The 18,446-nt window shown below is 39.6% G+C and overlaps 1 protein-coding gene across 5 annotated transcripts in view; it reads left to right on the top strand.

Annotated features, from left to right (window-relative positions):
- Window positions 1–18,446, top strand: part of Hace1 (HECT domain and ankyrin repeat containing E3 ubiquitin protein ligase 1) — a 91,490-nt gene that overhangs the window by 16,537 nt on the left and 56,507 nt on the right. For 3 of the 5 annotated variants that reach the window (XM_051164628.1, XM_051164629.1, XM_051164630.1), the window contains exons 5-6: window positions 210–285; window positions 10,093–10,224. In XM_051164628.1, the coding sequence (XP_051020585.1) occupies window positions 210–285; window positions 10,093–10,224 (208 nt within the window). Of the gene's footprint in view, window positions 1–209; window positions 319–793; window positions 884–10,092; window positions 10,225–18,446 lie in introns of those variants that run through there. The other 2 variants (XM_051164631.1, XM_051164632.1) reach the window with 2 other exon arrangements.

The following is an 18,446-nucleotide window of genomic DNA, read 5'->3' as shown; positions in this document are numbered from 1 at the left end:
GTTATTTGGGTCATAGAAACAGTTTTGTAGTTTATTTCAAAACAATATTTACTTACATACTGCAGCTGTAGTTTGAAATTGTGGCGAGAGATTTTATCTAATATTGATGGTTGTAATCTAATGTTGGTTGTATTTAATATTTCAGTGTAAGAGTTGTCATTTGTACATTTCCCATCTTAGTTATCTGTTACTGTCTTTTCTCTTTTCAGACAGAAGAAATGCATGAGTAAATTACTGGAGTACAGTGCGGATGTCAACATTTGCAATAATGAAGGCCTTACAGCAGTATGTGCTATCAATTTTATCTAGAAAATAATGGTGAATGTGTTGCAAATGCAAATTACAGTCCTAGTGTTTCTGTGGGTTACTTCTGCAAAGTGCTTGTGAAGTACACAGCAAGTTTATTAAGAAAAGTAATGTTCATGTTCATTTCTCCTTTAGATTTATAACTTTCACTTATTTTGAAGCCTCATTCCCCTTTTTTGTCAGTAACTTTCAAGATATTTTCTGTAAAAGTATATTACCAGCCAGGCTAGGCATGGTGACACATGCCTTTAATCCTAGCACCGGGGAGGCAGAGGCAGGCAAATCTCCTGAGTTTGAGGCAAGCCTTGTCTACAGATTGAGTTCTAGGATACCTAGGACTACATAGAGAAACTTTGTCTCAAGAAACCAAAAATAAACAAACAAACCAAAAAGAAAGGGTTTTGCCAGTATACTGCAGAAGTGTTATTTTCAATTATGTCTTTTAAAGAACTTTTGCTGTATCTGTTTCAGGGAAATTGTATGCCTATGCAGAAAGGGTCAGAGGTAACAAAGAAAATGAGAACTCACCGTATTCCCTGTACACAGATAACCATTATTAACATCCATTTCCTTCCAGGTTTGTTTTACTATATTTAAACTAGTAGTTTCTAAAATCTATTTTTCATGCAAAAATATAGAGTATACTTTTGATTTACATATTAGGATATGGTATTGATACTACTGGAGGGATTGTTTTAAAAAATCTCAGAGTTTTAATCACATAATTGTAATTTATTTGAATAGTCTTGCTTTTGATATAGAACAGCTGTTTGGAAGACATAGCAGAAGGTGTTAAGCAGAAGCAGAGCAGAATATGTAATTTGTTAAATGGAATTTAACCTTCCTTTGATAATACTAGCATATTTCTTTTGTAAACAGACACAATCTCATTATGTAGCCTTAGCTCATCTAGACCTTTCTATATAGACCTGGCTGGCCTTGAACTCAGAGATGTGCCTGCCTCTTCCTCTCAAGTGCTGGGTTAAAAGTATATACCACCATGCTTGGCGTTTGTAGATTTTGAAATTTTATTTTGTGAATAAAGAAGAATAATTGAATATCTACTTACCAAACTGCTTTCAATACATTTTTAATTAAATTTTCTTATGGCTTTTGAAATAAAATCTTGTTGTATAGTTCAGGCTGGCATTGACCCAGTGACAGTTACCCTGCCTCAGCTGAATTTAGCATGGCTCCCCACACCTAGCCTGCATCTGACATTCGTCTCTAAACAGGGCTTCCCACTATGTAAACAGAGGACTAGGGAGAGTGGACTGGTATGGATCTCTCCAGGCTTACAGGGCTAAAAGGTTGCTATTGAAACTTTGTAAAATAGACTTGGCCCAGGGCTCATGAATTCCATCCTTGAGGACAGCTTGGCTATCCGGGGTGGTGCTGAAGGTTAGGAGGGGGTTATGGATGGCTGGGCGCAATTGTTTCCAGCGTTTCTGGGATTATAGAGTTGCTCAATGGCTGTGGGGATGGTGCATGGCTGTTCGTAGTTGGGAGAGAGTTTATCTTGTGACTTTAGGAATTTTGGTCTTGATTTTGGGTTTTTATCCTCTGTAGCCAATGAAGGCTCGTAGAGCGGGGATAGAGTGTTGTGGGTCAGGGAGGACCTTTTCTCTAATTAGATGAGTTGCTTTTTCTAAAGGGACTAAATCAGCTCCTGGACTGTCCTCAGGATCATGCTCCTCATTTGGGTCTTGTCCTCTGTCCTCCTTTGTTTTTTCCACTAGTGGCTGCTTGTTTGGAGGTTTGGGGCTTTTTTCGTCTGCATTGCCTAATGACAGTTATTACTGGGAGGAGGAAGGAGAATGACAAGAGCCAGCCCTCCTGAGTTTCTAACTTACGAGCCATGTAGGCAGTGTGGGTCCAGACATCTGGACCCTAGATACCTGCCAGTAGGACCCATGGCACAAATTGAAGCACCTCATTCCTGAATTCTGGGTCTTCCTTTTGTGAGATTTTAAGTCCTCTTTCTTTAAGTAAGACTCGAAGGGAATGAATTTGGGAATCCTCTGGAGTGATGTTGAAATCCCCATGATAGGAAAGGGAGGATGTTCCCAAGGCAGTTTTGCCAGCTGAGGACTGACATGCCCCAGCAGCACAAACCTGCCCACATATTTAAGAAACTGGCAGCTGTCCTAGTGTCCTTTAAATGGCCACTGCATCATCAGGTTCTTTATGAGAGGCTACAAGGTTATATGCCTACACCTAGCTGGGCTATTGAGATAGGTATCAACTCTGTCATGGCAAGAGGCTGGGGCAGGAAAGGACACCATGGAAGCTCTGACAGGAGTCTTTCTGCTTTTGGGTTAATTCCCTCAGTATGATCGTTTCTAGTTCCATCTATTTGTCCACAAATAGCGGGATTTCTTTGTTTTTTATAGCTGAGTAGTATTCTATAGTGTAAGTGTAAATGAACCACAGTTTCTTTATCCATTCTTCTACTGAGGGACACTTAGGTTGTTTCCAGGTTCTGGGTATTATGAATAAAACTGCTATGAACATGGTTGAGCATATGTCCCTGTTGTGTGGTGGAGCATTTTGTGGGTATATTCCAAGGAGTGGAATAGCTGGGTCTTGAGGAAGCCCTATTTCCAGTTTTCTGAGATGGTGTCAGATAGATTTCCAAAGTGGTTGTACCAGTTTGCATTTCCACCTGCAATGAAGAAGTTTTCCTCTTTCTCCACATCCTCGCCAGCATTTGATGTCACTTGAATTTTTGATCTTAGCCATTCTGATGGGTGTAAGATGGAATCTCAGAATTGTTTTGATTTGCATTTCTCTGATGACTAAAGATGTTGAGCATTTCTTTGTTTCTCAGCCATTCGATATTCCTCTGTTGAGAATTCTCGGTTTAGTTCTGAGCCCCATTTCTCAATTGGGTTATTTGTATTTCTTCAGTGTCTGTTGTTATATCTCCCTTTTCGTTTCTGACTTTGTTTATTTGGATTGTGTCTCTCTATGTTTTTGTTAGTTTAGCTAATGGTTTATCTATCTTGTTGATTTTCTCAAAGAACCAACTCCTGGTTTTGTCGATTTTTTTTTTTTTTTGGATTGTTCTCTATGTTTCTAATTTATTGATTTCAGCCCTGAGTTTGATTATTTCCAGACGTCTACTCCTCTTGAGTGTGTCTGCTTTTTTTTTTCTAGGGCTTCCAGATGTGTCGTTAAGTTGCTTAATATGGGATGTTTCCAATTTCTTTATAAAGGCACTTAGTGCTTGAATTTTCCTCTTAGCACTGCTTTCAATGTGTCCCTCAAATTTGGGTGTGTTGTTCCTTCATTTTCATTGAATTTCAGGAAGTCCTTAATTTCTTTCTTTATTTTTTCCCTGACCCAGGTGTCATTAAGTAGAGAGTTGTTTAGTTTCCATATGTGTGTAGGCTTATTGCTATTTCTGTTGTTGTTGAAGTCCAGCCTTAGACCACGGTGATCTGATAGGATACAAGGTATTATTTAAATCTTCTTGTATCTATTGAGGGTTGCTTTGTGACCTACTATGTGATCAGTTTTGGAGAAGTTTCCATGGGGGTGCTGAGAAGAAGGTATAATCCTTTGTGTTTGGGTGAAAAGTTCTATAAATATCTGTTAGATCCATTTGTTTCATGATGTTGGTTAATGATGTTATTTCTTGGCTTAGTTTATGTTTCAATAACCTATCCTTCAGTGAAAGTGGGGTGTTGAAGTCTCCCACTATTAATGTGTGGGGATCTATGTGTGGTTTAAGCTTTGTTAATAGTTCTTTTACAAATGTGAATGCCCTTGTATTTGGAGCATAGACGTTCAGAATTGTGATGTCGTCTTGGTTGAGTATAAAATGTCCTTCCTCGTCCCTTCTGATTAATTTTGGTTGAAAGTCTGTTTTATTAGATATTAAAATGGCTACACCAGCTTGGTTCTTGTGACTGTTTGCTTGGAATATTTTTTTTTCCCGCCTTTTACCCTGAGGTAATGTCTGTCCTTGTGGGTGAGATGTGTTTTTTGAATGCAGAATGTTGGATCTTGTTTATGCATCCATTCAGTTAGTCTGTCTTTTTATTGCAGAATTGAGACCACTGATGTTGAGAGATATTAATGACAACCGACTGTTAAGCCTCTTAATTTTTGACGTTGGTTACAGTAGAGAGTATGTGTGCTTGTCTTTTTGCTGGTGTAGTTATCTATTTCCTGTGTAGTTTTGGTTGTAACTTGTCCCTTTGGGGTGGAGTTTTCCTTCTAGTAACTTCTGTAATGCTGAATTTGTGGATAGGTACTGTTTGAATTTGTTTTTTGTCATGGAATATTTTGTTCTTTTCATCAATGGTTATTGATAGTTTTGCTGGGTATAATAGCCTGGCCTGGCATCTGTGGTCTCTTAGGGTTTGCAGGATCTCTGTCCAGGCCCTTCTGGCTTTTATGGTCTCTGCTGAGAAGTTGGGTGCAATTCTGATAGGTTTGCCATTGTCTGTTGTGCTGCCTTTTTCTCTTGCTGCTTTTAATGTTTTTCTTTGTTCTGTATATTTTGTGGTTTTATTATTATGTGGTGTGAAGATTTTCTTTTCTTGTCTTTTCTATTTGGTGTTCTGTAGGCCTCTTGTATGTTCATATGCATCTCCTTCTACAAATTGGGGAAATTTCCTTCTATGATTTTGTTGAAGATATTTTCTGGGCCTTGGAGTTGGACATCTTCTCTTTCCTCAATGCCTATTATTCTCAGGTTTCATCTTTTCATGGTGTCCTTGATTTCTTTGATGTTTTGTGTAAGGAATTTTTCAGATTTAGCATTTTCTTTGATGGTTGTTTTGAGTTATGTTGAAGTCCCGAGATTTGTTCCTTCATTTCTTGGACTTGTTAGAGAAGGTCACCTCTATGTTTCTTGCTTTCTTCTCTAAGGCCTCTGGATCCCGTTTTTCTTTTGCCTGTGCCTTTATCATAATTCCATTTTCATCTTCAGATCTTGAACTGTTTTATTGATTTCCTTAATCTGTTTGTTTGTATTTTCCTGAAAATTTTCCAGTGCCTCTCTATAGGTCTCTTTTATGTCTTCAACCTGGTTGGTTGCATCTTCCTGCATTTGTTTACAGATTTTATTTGTTTTTTTCCCATTATCATCTTCATTACTAAGGATTTAAAGTAGTTTTCTTGTATTTCGATTGTGTTTGGGTTCTCAGGTTTGCTTTCTTTGGGATAGCTGGGATCTGGAGATGCCGAACTGTTTTGGCTTTTGTTGTTTGCGTTCTTACACTGTCCTTCAGTCATTTTGCTCTCTCTAATGTTGGGAGGTAGCTTCTGGTGTCCTTCACTGGTTGTTGAGAGTGAATAGTTGGTGAGTGATTATAGGTCATAGGCCTGTGGGGATCAGGGAGTTCTTTCCTTGAACAGGCAGGTGACCTGGTTTCCATTCCTGAAGACTTTGCTCTATGCCTTAGGCTCCGGACTGGGTCAGCAGAGGTAGGCTTCTGCCTGGTCACTTACACGCTACTGCGGTGATTCAGACCAGCTGTATTGGGGTCCCAGACCACAGGCAGTGCGTGCTCCAGCTGGGCAAGTTGCTCCCAGCTGCTCAGGCTTCCCCGCAGCCCTGGTGCCAAGTCCCTACCCGGATCTGACCCACTGAGTTGTGGCCACCTTTCAGACCAGAATATAGATACCTCAGGTCTGTCCAGCCTCTCCTGAGAGCATGGGAGAGCCCGCCTGGCTGTGGGAACTGTCCAAGCTGGGTTTTATCTGCCCACATCTGCAGGCTTAGTCGGCTGCATCCGGCTCCAGTTTGGACCTGTTCGTACGACAGGCTGAGCGCGTTCTAGCTGGGCTAGGTGGTCCCTGCCGTCTGGGCTTCCACGTGGCCCCGGGGCCCTCCGCAAACTGGCTTGAGTCGGGTAGGGATGTCCTAGGGTGGATTTACCCGTTTCCCTGAGACTTCCCCAGGCTCGGAGCTGTTTTACCGTCCCACACACTGAGTTCAGGCTTTATAGGCTGCCTGCATTCCATAGGTAGGTTCCGTTCCAGCATCTGGAAAGTGGGTTCAGGACCTCCGTGGGCTGTTGCTTGACCCAGGGACAGGCCCGCCTGTGGTCTGCACTGTGCGGGACTCCACTCACCTAGTGTCCTCTAGTTCTAGCAGTCTGTGGTTCCAGTCAGGTCTCTGATCTCTGTGCAGTAGATGAGATACAGTGGGTGATAGGTGCTGCCATCTTGGAACTTGGTTGTTAACTTTTGAGCCAGTCTCATTACCCATAGAATCTATTAGGAGGATGTTAGCATTTTAGGTGCTGGGTAGGGAAGATGTAAGTGTCTCAGTCACTATGTAGGATGAAAACTTGTATTTAATCTGCCCTTTAAAATGTGTTATGTGTTCTTGATTCCAAGTGCTTTGTATCTGTAATCTACAGATTTCTTAGTTTACAACTCTTTTTAAAAAATATGTATTTGATCAGATTAATGAGGAGCTTTTCCTGTCATTGTAAAGTTGGTAAGTGATAGGGATCTGAGAGTCTTAAGTTGTATTAAACAAAATTTCAACTTTGATGTGCTTTTAGTTACATCTTCTAGTTCAAGAGGCCCATACTACTTACTACCAATTCTGGAGTCTTTTAGGAGTTCTGTGGTCCAAGTTATTACATGCTTTTTTAAAAAAAATTTACATTTAAAGATTTATTTATTTTTATATTTTATGTATGAATGTTTTACCTACATGTATGTCTAAGCACCATATATGTGCCTGGTCGCCTTGGAGGCCAGAAAAGGACATTGGATCCACTGGAACTGGAGTTAAAGATGGTTGTGAGCCACCACTTGGAGCTGAGTCCAGGTCCTCTGCAGGAGCATGATGTATTCTTAACCCACGATCCCCCTCTTTAGTCCCCTCACCTCTTACGTAGCTTTTGCTCTTTCTTGCTTAGGATTCTGTTTTTTGTTCTGACATGACAATAAATATTATCTAGCAAGATAAATTGTAATACATGCTTTCCAGCTTCCAACCTTCTGTTTCCCCCTTATCTTGATGAGCAGGTTCTTTAAAAACAAAACAAAACAAAACAAAACAACAAAAAACAAAACAAAACAAAAAACCTACTCTCTTACTGTTACTTTAGTGGTGTTGTATTAAAAGCAACCAGTCTGCCCTTCTAAGATAAGAAAGTGTCTTAATATTTGTAATGGGGAAAACATAAAGTGAAAAATAATATGTAATACTTAGTTTGAAATTGTCCGCTCCACACCTTAATTTTTGGAAGCTTTGTTGGTTCTTTGTGAACTTCACATTATGCACCTCAGTTTCTCCCATCCTCCAGCCTTGCAGCTTTCTCCCCCAACATAGAGAAAAAAAATCTCATTGTGGAAGCTGTAATGTGTCACAGTGTGTCCCACAGTATACCCTTTTGTCCACACTAATTTGCTTGTAGATGTTCATTGCAATGACTTGATGTTCTGGGGCTTCTGGCTTCAGTTGCCATATCAGTACTGGAACCTCACTGGTACTCCTCCTGGATATTCTGTTGTTGTCCTGTGTCATGGAGGTCATATAGTTTTGGACCTGTAGTTTGGCCCCTTCATGTACTCCAGCAGTTCATAGATGGGATAGATGTTGGGCTGGGACAACTCAAGCCCCAGATCTTGGCCTGAGTGGTGTCTGAGCTGGTCAGCTCGCAGATCTCCTGCTCTCTTGCCTTCAGGGCTGGTTACCAGTAATCTACTGTGCTGCTTAGGTGAGGTATAGAGCCTGCTTTCCCAAGTGCTGCAGCTGGTGAGGGGCAGGGGCAGCTCTCCTGCCTGCCATAGACAGCAAGAGGGTAGAATCTCTCTCTCTTGCTTATGCTGCTACCTGGGAGACAAGTTGTAGGGTCCAGTTCTTGTACACTCACGCCCTCAGGCTGTCTTTTTCTAGCCTCCAACATCAGGGTCAGGCTACTGTGCTGCCCAGATGAGGTGCAGGGCCTGCTCTCCTGAGCGCGGCAGTAGGTGAGGGGCAGGGCTTCCCACCGTAATTTTTAGGGCTAGGGGATTGAATTTGGAGCTCTGTATGCTCTAAGCAGGAGTTTAATATGATCCATATGAAACCAGTGGTTTTCAGTCTGTGGGTCATGCCTTTATGGGATCACAGGTCAGATATTTACATTATGATTCTTAAAGAGTAGGAAGATTACAGTTATGAACATGCAACAAAATAACCTTATGGTTGGGAGTTAGCACACCACGAGGAACTGTATTAAAGGGTGGCAGTGTTAGGAAGGTTGAGAACTACTGTGCCACAACGATAATTTCTGTGCTGCTTAATTTTTGTCAACTTGGCAGAACTCACAATCATTGGCAAGAAGGATCAACTAAGGGTTCCAGTACGCACACTTTACCACTGCACCCTTGCTTCAGCTCCAGTTTTTTCTTTTTTCTCTTTTCCTCCTTCTCTTTCCTCTTTTCAAATCCTACCATATACTGTCCTCCCTAGTCTGCTTCAAATCATGGCTTCTTTTTTCACTAATTGTTATTGTATGCAAACACACATACACATATACACACACATACCTAAACATACACATAAATGCATGCAACAACAACACACATACATATGCACACATACAGAAAACATGCTCAGTCCAGTTAATGTTACTTACATGTGTGTGTTCAGGGCTGACCTTTTGGAATTGGACAACGTGTTAGTGTGCTCTTACATGAGGAAGACTACCTCTCCTGCTTCCAGTTTTTTTGTAGTTGCCTATATTTCTTTGTATTTAGTATGGAGGGCCCAGCCCACTGTAGATGGTAGCAGCCCTGCGTAGTTAGGTCTGGGCTGTATATAAAAGATAGATGAACAAGCCAGAGGAAGCAAGTCAGTAAGCAGCATTCCTCCATGTTCTGTGCTTGAGCTCCTGCCTCCAGGTTTCTGCGTGGGTGCCTGTCCTGACTTACTCAGTAATGGACTGTGATGTGGAACTGCAAGCCAAATAAACCCTTTCCAGTGCAAATTTGTTTAGCTCAGTGTTTTATTACAGCAACAGAGAAGCAAACTAGAACAGTCCTTGAAACGGGATTTCTTTCTTTTTTCGAGACATAGTTTCTCTTTATAGCCCTGGCTGTCCTGGAACTGGATCTGTAGACCAGGCTGGCCTCCGTAGTGCTGGAATTCCAGGTGTGTTCCTGATGCTGGGTTTCTTGTAATTTAGGCTAGACTTACATTTACTGTGTACCTAAATTTGGTCTTGAATTCCTGATCTGCCTGCTACTACTTACCAGGTGCTAGGATTACAGGTTTGCTCCACCCACCTTCCTCTGTTATTCCTAGTTAGAAATTTAACATTATCTTTCAGTGATACAGGTATTTTACATCTTTTAAAAATTATTGTTACATATTTTATTATTAGTGTAGGATATATTTGCTACTTAACACTCCAAGAAGTGTGTTTTATTTAGGTGTATGTTTGCTTCTTGGCAAGGAAGAATAGTAACCTATATTTTTTTCTAGCAATAAGCTGTTAAGAGGCCAGTGTCATCTAAGAAGCAGATTATTTGGTTACCTAAGCCTAGAGGATGCTTATGGTATAGAATCCTTTAGTTCCTGATTTTGTAATATATGGTGATATAGCCAACATCTTCTGAGATCAGATGAGATCGGTGCATTCAGGGTAGTATGGCCATAGACAAGCCAACATCTTGATGCGTAGTTTTTCCCTTTTAAAAGCAGGGAAAAATTATTATAGTACCTTTAGTGTGGATGTTGTGCTCAGAAGAGAAATAGCATTGTTCATATGCTGACTTTTAATGAAACTCTCTTGCTCAAATGCTAACAACAAAATGGCTTCACAGATACACTGGCTGGCTGTGAATGGGAGGACAGAGCTACTTCATGACCTTGTGCAGCACGTCAGTGATGTGGATGTTGAGGATGCCATGGGGCAGACAGCATTGCATGTAGCCTGCCAGAACGGGCACAAAACGGTAAATCCCTCTATGTATATGTTCAAGAATGCATGTATTTGTTTTAAAAAAAAAAAAGTTTGAATTCATGAAGATTTTCATTTTTCATATTTGTAAACATGTAGCATTATAGCAAAATACTATTTTCTATTTTGTACAGACTTCTGACTAACATTCTATCTGGGCAGAGGGAATAGTAAATAGTGCTTTTGACTTTGCTGAAATTAGTTATAATTTTGATTTTATTTCTGATTCTATTTTAAATAAATGACTATTAAAATTTTAAATTAGTATGTCTTTACATGTATTTTAAGCAATTATCTAGTTTTAACAAGTACCAACACATTTGTATTTACCAATTGTCAATTATGGAATTAGTGAATAAGGTGAATATTGATATTGCTCTTTAATATTTTTCTTGCATTATCATAGTTTTCTGTTTTCTCCATATGATGGAACTTTCTGTAGATTTCTGTGAACCTGTATTTGTTCTGTAGTGTTACTTTCTTCTTACTGTCATCTAGACATTTAATTCGTAATAGTTTTTTTTATTAGGAGACTGCTGCTTTGTATAAAGATGGAGAGCATAAGGCTTTAGATTGCCTTTCCTGGTCTGTTTATGTTGTCTTTCTTCCACATTAAACCTTGATAATAGAATGTACTTTCTTTATTTGATAACCAAAACAATAACAAAATGAGCTGAAAACAAGTCATTACCAATGACTGAAAAGTTTGTATGTTTGCATATAGATACATACTTTTGTTTTTTGAGTCAGGGAGTTACTATGTAACTCCCTATGTAGATGAGGCTGATCTTGAACTTACAGTAATATTTGTTTGTCTCTTGAGTGGTGGGATTATAGGTGTGACCACATGTACAGTTCACACATTTATTTATTTTGTGGCAGTTCTTAGTCTTATCTCTTTTGTTGGAAACCAGTATTGGGATCTAGATTTCTCTCTCTGTCTCTGTCTCTGTCTCTGTGTCTATGTCTGTGTGTCTGTCTGTCTGTCTGTCTCTCTGTGTTATCTTTCTCAGGTGCCACCCCCCCCTTTCTTTCTTTTTGAGTGGGATCTTTCATTGGCCTGGAGTTCATTGAGTAGGTTAGGCTGACTGGCCTTTTATCCCAAGTGATCCACCTGTCCCCGCTTCCCAAGAGCTAGGATTGCAAACTGTGTAACTACACCTATCTGTTTTTCACAGATACTGGCCTTCTTTAAGATGGTGATGTTAAGTTGTTTTTAGTAAGGTCTGGGGGAAAAGAGGGATGTAAAATACAGTTTTTTTTTCTCTTAGAATGTCTTCTAAATATCACTGTTCATGTGTAGATTTTGTTTGATTTTATCATCTGAAAAATATCCAAACACTTTCTTTTTTGTTTTTGTTTTTTTCAAGACAGTGTTTCTCTATTTAGTCCAGGCTGTCTTGGAATTCACTCGGTAGACCAGGCTGGCTTCTAATTCAGAGATCCACTTGCCTCTGCCTCCCAAGTGCTGGGATTAAAGGCATGCACCAACACTGCCTGGCTCACACCTGCCTCTGCCTCCCAAGTGCTGGGATTAAAGGCATGCACCAGCACTGCCTGGCTCCAGCATTTTCAAGTAGCATTTCTTCTCACTGGTTCATCGTTTCCTTCATTCTCTCATCAGTATTATTGGACTTTAAAGATATTATATTTGAAAAAAATGAAGTGTCTTGATTTGAGTGACTGAGCTTCCCCCCCCCGCCCATAGTGGTGTCAGAGCTCAAATCCAGGGCCTTACGCATATAGTACTCATTGCTGGAGCTGTGTGCCCAGTCCCAGTGAGTTAGATTTTACAGGAACTACTACATACTAGAAAATGAGTCACTGATCGCTCTCAAAGGGCAGAAAAAAAGAGTCTATTTTAGTGTCAGCATCCTGTCATACCAGATCAATATAATGTTACTTGCTAAGACTTAGAAACCTTACATTTGTATAGGAACCCTGAGGTTATAATTGGAAATAGCCCACAGAGGCTAACTTTAGCTGTTTGAAGCTAGTGTAGAAACAAGGGTTATTGAGAAAACCTTCGTGGCTGTCCTGGAACTTGTTTTGTAGACAAGGCTGGCCTCGAACTTAGAGATCTGTATGTCTCCCCAGTGCTGGGATTAAAGGTGTGCACCACCACATCTAGCTATTGGGTATATATTTTATAGAACAAAATATAAAACTTTAAAGGGGGAAAGAATTGTTATTAAAAATATCTTTGAAAACTCTTACCAGCTATTTCAAATTAAGCCAAAATAACAACTTCAAAAAATTGTAATTTGCTTTATCTTCATTTTACAGTAAATCTCGGGAGTTTATGAAGATTTTGAACAAATGCCTGAGAACATAAAAGCTTTTTGAGATTTGCAAATAAATATGTATTCTTCTTTTCTTTCTTTCTTTCTTTTTTTTTTATTACAAGAAATGCCTTTTCTAAAAGATAAAACACCTGGAAAATAGACTCTTTTCATGGTTAGATTACATAGAGGGTTAGGTACGAAACTATAACTTATTTCAAAGTGAATTTTACTTTTAAAAGAAGAAATTTTAATCCCTGAGTTCATACAACCTAATATGTGAACCTTCTCAAGCCTCACAAAGCTGTAGTCGCACCCTTGTTTGGGCAGATTTATACTCTTGAAACTTAAAAACATTTGTGGCATGCTGCTGTGCAAGATCTACTCAAAGGCTTGCTAGGAATAGTGGCCACTTCTGTTCTGTTTGCGCTCTTAGCATCTTAAGCCTGTGTCAAGCTTTTCTTTCACAGTGACCTGACAGATATGCAGACTTAATTGAACGCATTTCTAAGACATTAATCCAATTATGCCTTGAGTCATATAGGTAAGCAGACAAATGTTCCAGAGTATATTTTAATGTTCAGAGTGATTTTATTTATTCCAGTGCTAGGATTTTCCTTTAACTGCTTCTGGAAAATATGACCAGATAATTAAAATTCCTCTGACACTTGTTTTCCTAACACAGGTGAATAGTAATGATTCCTGTTGGCTATCACAGAAGGGCCAAAGAGTTCATAGGTTTAGGAGGGTAGGTGTGTAAAGAGGCCATGCTGCTCATTACTGAGTATGGAGCTGTCAGTTTTTCCTAGCGTGTAAATTACTTGTCTTTGCTGTAAGTCATCATTAGAACTATGTAATATAAAAGAATGCTTCTGCTGAGTGGTGGTGCACACCTTTAACCCCTTTAACTTGGGAGGCAGAGGCAGGCAGATATTTGAGTTCAAGGCCAGCCTGGTCTACAGAGTGCGTTTCAGGACAGGTAGAGCTGCACAGGGAAACCCTGTCTTGAAAAGCCAAAAAAAGAAAGAAAAGCAGGTTCCCTTTTTGTAAACAATAATATCACAGCTTTACTGTTCTTTACAATTTGATCCGTGTTATTCTGAGAGTTGACAGTGATAATGCAGAGCTGTTTGGGATTTCTGTGAATTATAGTTTAAGTGGGCTCATGTTAGAGATTGCATGTTACTGTTCTTGGGAGGCTGTGGTAATGGTTCTTGGTAGGTTATGGAATCTGTTAAAAATGTGTTGTATTTAAAGGATCCCTTACCATGTGAAAATCCTCTCTATGCTTTCTCCCCCTAGGTCTGTCCTGAGCAGCTTCTCATTCTGTAAGGAGAAAGGGCCTGTGTTTTGCATAATCAGGGACTACTAGCTGAATAGGTTTTTCCTTTCTCATTTTAGACTGGATCTCATCATGTCTGCCTCACTGCCCTGGAAATCCATGTAGACCAGGCTAGCCTTGAATTTACAGAGAGCCTTGACTCTACCTTCTGGGATACATGCACGCACCACCCATCCCGCAAAAATTCTAACTGTAAAACCAGTGTTTGTGTGTATGTGTGTGCGTGTGGTATGCATGTGAGCATGCTTGCCACAGTTTTGTATGTGGAGGTCAGGACAGCTTTTGGGGAGTTCCTTCTCCTTCTACCTTTACATGAGTTGTAGGCAGTAAACTCAGATTGGCAGGCTGCGTGGTCAGCACTTCAGCCCCTGAGCTATCTCTCTGTCCTGAAACTCCCAGCTTTTTAAAGAACTTCGCTTGTAATTTTGATACACAAAATGACTTCAGCTTGGTATAGTTTTTAAAGTTGTATTTGTTAAATTGACTTTAAAATGTATGGGTATCCCCATTTTCCTGTACATGTGACTAGAACTAGTTAGACTCAGTGGTATTCAAAAAGAAAAAAGGAAAAAAAAGGATATGATGTTGGAGGGGGTTATGGAGGGGCTTTGGGAGGAGTAGGGATTAATATGATCAAAATACCTTGTATACATGAATGAAAATCTCCAAGAGTAAATTAAAAATTTTATATATTTAAAATTATGTTGATACACTTTTATTGTGGGCTGCTGAACTTATTATTTTTATTATTGTTTTTCAAGGCAGAGCTTCTCCCTTTAGCCCTGGCTGTCCTGGAACTTACTCTGTAGACCAGGCTGAGCTTGAGCTCACAGAGATCCACCTGGCCCTGCCTCCCAGGTGCTGGGATTAAGGGTGTGCGCCATCACTGCCTGGCTCTGAACATATGTTTTAAAACAAGTAAACAAGAATCCCTACAGTTCTCAAAATGAGAAATTACAATCATCATTGCAAATTGCATTTGCACACTTTTGACCTTTTATGGCTTAATACAGACAATTTTAATGAAGATGTTTGTTTGCGTGTAGAGTTTGATTCAGGGCAAGACATACTTTTAAAATAAATGGGAGAGAATTCTGATTTTCTGCGTAGCCGTGATCACCACTTAGGATGCTATGCATCATTTGTTTGCTTTATCTCTTGGTCTTTTTTCTCTCATTGTAATGTAAACTCATGAAAAGGGTTTTAGTTGGGCATGATAGCACACAGCTTTAATCCCAGCATGCAAGAGGCAGAGGCAAGAGGATCTAGAGTTTAAGACTAGCCTGGTCTACATAGTGAGTTCCAGGCCAGTCTGGGTTGTATAGTGAGACCCTGTCTCAAAAGACAGCATTTTTGTCCTTTCATTCTTGTACTCTGGTATTTAAAATAGTTTATAGCAGGGCCTCTTTATTTGGTGTGTGTGTGTGTGTGTGTGTGTGTGTGTGTGTGTGTGTGTGCGCGCGCGCGCGCGTGCACATACATGTGCGTGTGTGTGTGTGTGTAGACCTGAAGTTGGGGTTTGATGATCTTCACTGATTAGTCTCCATTCTGTTTACGAGACAGGGTCTTCTGTAGAATCTGGACCTGCCAGTGCCAGTTCTAGCTTTTCTAGCCACTGACCTTGGGAGTCATGTCTGACTTCTGAATGCTGGGATTCAGGTAGCTGCTGTGCACTTTTATTTTGGTTTCAGGGTATTCCAACTTCAGTCTTTTTACTTGCCAAGAACTTTATTCACCGAGCCATTTCTCCAGTTCTATTTGCAGCCTCTTTTCAAAAGCCTAAGAAAGTTTTTTTTTTTTTTTTTACAACTTTCAGTATATCATTACATAAAATAGTTTTTGATAATAAGCGGTTCATTGATAAAATACAATTTTACTGTCTATTAAAGATGAAGGCAAATTTTTGTATTACTAAGATGAATTTGTTTAATTAACAGTTGGCTGTATATGTAATACTGCAAGATATAGAGCATCTTCAACTTTTTTTCAGAGTTGATTAATATTTTGTGTTCTAACCAGTGTTGAGAATGCTGCTTTGTGTAAATACATACTATAAAATGACAGAACTATGTTTTGGGCCATATCAGAAGTTATCATAAAGTCCAAGTTCATCTAAGTTTTTCTTTTTAAAGTAAAGCCTCTGAAAATACATTCCTTAAAAAATTTATATGTATGGGTGTTTTGCCTGTATGCGTGTTTGTGTACCATATATATGCCTAGTGCCTGAGAAGGCAAAGAGAATGTCAGATCTCCTAGAAAGAGAATTATAGATACCTGTAAACTGCCATGTGGGTCCTGGGACTTAAACCTGGGTCCTCTGGAAGAGCAGCTAGTGATCTGAGCCATCTCTCCAGATCCTTTATATACTTTTATAATAAGTTAAATATAAGCATGTATTTAAATAAAACTCACGTCAGCAACTCAAAAGCAATTTTAAAACAAAACATTTTAATACAATGTGTTCCAAAAATACGGTAACTTGATACTGACATGTTGAGGAAGGACTGTATGGTAATATCAACTCTTTCTTTTTATATTAAAACTGTTGTTTCTAAAGAGTAGAATATTTTGTATGTTCAATAACAACACTTGAGTTCATAACAGAATTATCTTGAATCTAAGCCAAGGTGTTTGAGCCAGTGTTGGTTGTGTCAGATGGTGTGAGTGTGTGCAGTGCATGTTGTATGTTCAGAACCAAGGCTGCAGGGAAGGTATAGAGGAGGCCTGGTTAATAAGTCTAGCTGACGCCATGACAGGCTTCAGTTTCTTGTAAGCTTGGAGCAGACCTTAGAATACCACAGAAAACTTGTCAGCCAATCAGGGAGGGCCTAGCTACCTGGCCAGAGGAAGATAAGATTTCTTTTTCTTTTTTTTTTTGTTTTGTTTTGTTTTGTTTGAGACAAGGTTTCACTGTGTAGCCTTGGCTGTCCTGGACTCTCTTTGTAGACCAGCTGGCTTCGTACTTACAGTGATCCATCTGCCTCTGAGATAAGATTTCTTAAGGTTAGTTTACTGATGGTCTGAAAATATCTTGTCTTATGACTAACTCGTGACCCCTGACTAGGGCACGGGCACCCTCTCAGTCTGCCTTAGCTTTGAATGCTCCAGTCATGTTAAAGGTCACCAACCCCTCCCTTGGAATTCCCCTGAATGCCTCTAAAAAGAGCCTGCGGGGTCACCATTTTGTCTAAATGGTGATGTCTGCGTGTGTAAAGGCTGCTTGCTTTTTGCATATAGCTTCGGACTCTGTGGTCTTCAGGGATCTAGCGATCTGGGCATAGCAGTGTGTGATGCAGCAAGTGTGAGTGCTTCCAGAAGCAGCTCAGATTCATTACACATTTGATTTTGAATTAATATTCAGACCTTGCACATTCAGAAACCTTTATTGTTGCCAAGTTTTTCATGATTCCCTACATTCCATGAATACGCTATAGTTCATAGAACATAATCAACAAGAATTTGATTGTTTAAAATGGAACTTAAAAGAGTGCCGTTTTGCCCATTGTTTTCATTGCATTTATGAATACTTGTCATTTTCTCCCTGCTGTATCTTTAAGTGGAGTATATATTGGTTGTTCATTTTCTACAAATGATTGATTATATCTAATTTATTTGTCTGGTTAAAAATCTTAGGTTTTGAAACTTAGGAGTTGAAAAAATTGAATCAGAAATTTACTTTGGTCAATTATGTTGTGCCTTACTGGTGTGACTGAAAGTCTTTAAGTCACATTGCTTCAAGAACCTTGCTGTGTTGATTAATTAAGTAAACGTCAGAGAATGTTCTTCCCCACCTGAGTTTCATCCATTATGTGCACACTAACACATTTACATAGTTGGAAACATTTGTTAATTTTTAAGACTGTATACTGTCTTGAAACTTATGGGGAACAAATACTTCAGTGTAATTTTATGTAGGCTTTATTTTCTATGATATTTTTCTTCTAGATCATGAGAGTACTTTTTTTTTTTTAAAGCAAGAAAACAGTTTGTTGTTGCAGTCAGGGATTTCTGCTTTACCATTGACACTTTTTATTGTCCCTTTGAATTACCTTGGTGTGACTTGGCCTTGTGTAATCCAGGCCTGGGAAGGGCTTGAGGAAGGCTCACTTTGCAGGAGGGCTCAACAGGAACTGCCCCCCCCCCCCCCAAGAACTGGATGGTGGTGCCAGTGACTGGAGATTTAAAGAAATCCTGTGACTACGGTTGCCTATCACTTTCTTGCTGCCTTTCTTATCACAGTATGGAATCACCAGTTGATTGAGTTTTAACTGTCATTTCCCTTCCTGTTCTAGAGCTTTCCTAAGAGATAAGCAAACAATTAAAAGCATTAATGGTTGATGATTTTTCCTTCTTGTATTTTTCTCTCTCTTTGCCATGATCACAATGTCCATATCAGCCTTTTCTTGAAAACCATGTGGAGGCCAGAGGAGGGTATTGAGTAGTCATTTCTTACTGTTTTGCACCACCATTCTATGAGATACGGTATCTTTAATTGAGCTTGATGCTCATGAATTTAGCTAAGGTGGCTGGCCAGTGAGTTCCAGGCATCCACTCACTTCCGCATTGGGTTACCTCATGCATGGGGTTACAGGC

Source organism: Acomys russatus, chromosome 21 (genome assembly GCF_903995435.1).
Source record: "Acomys russatus chromosome 21, mAcoRus1.1, whole genome shotgun sequence".
NCBI classification, from domain to species: Eukaryota; Metazoa; Chordata; class Mammalia; order Rodentia; family Muridae; genus Acomys; species Acomys russatus.
Note: the sequence above shows the minus strand (reverse complement) of the source record. Positions and strands in the feature narration are given on the sequence as shown.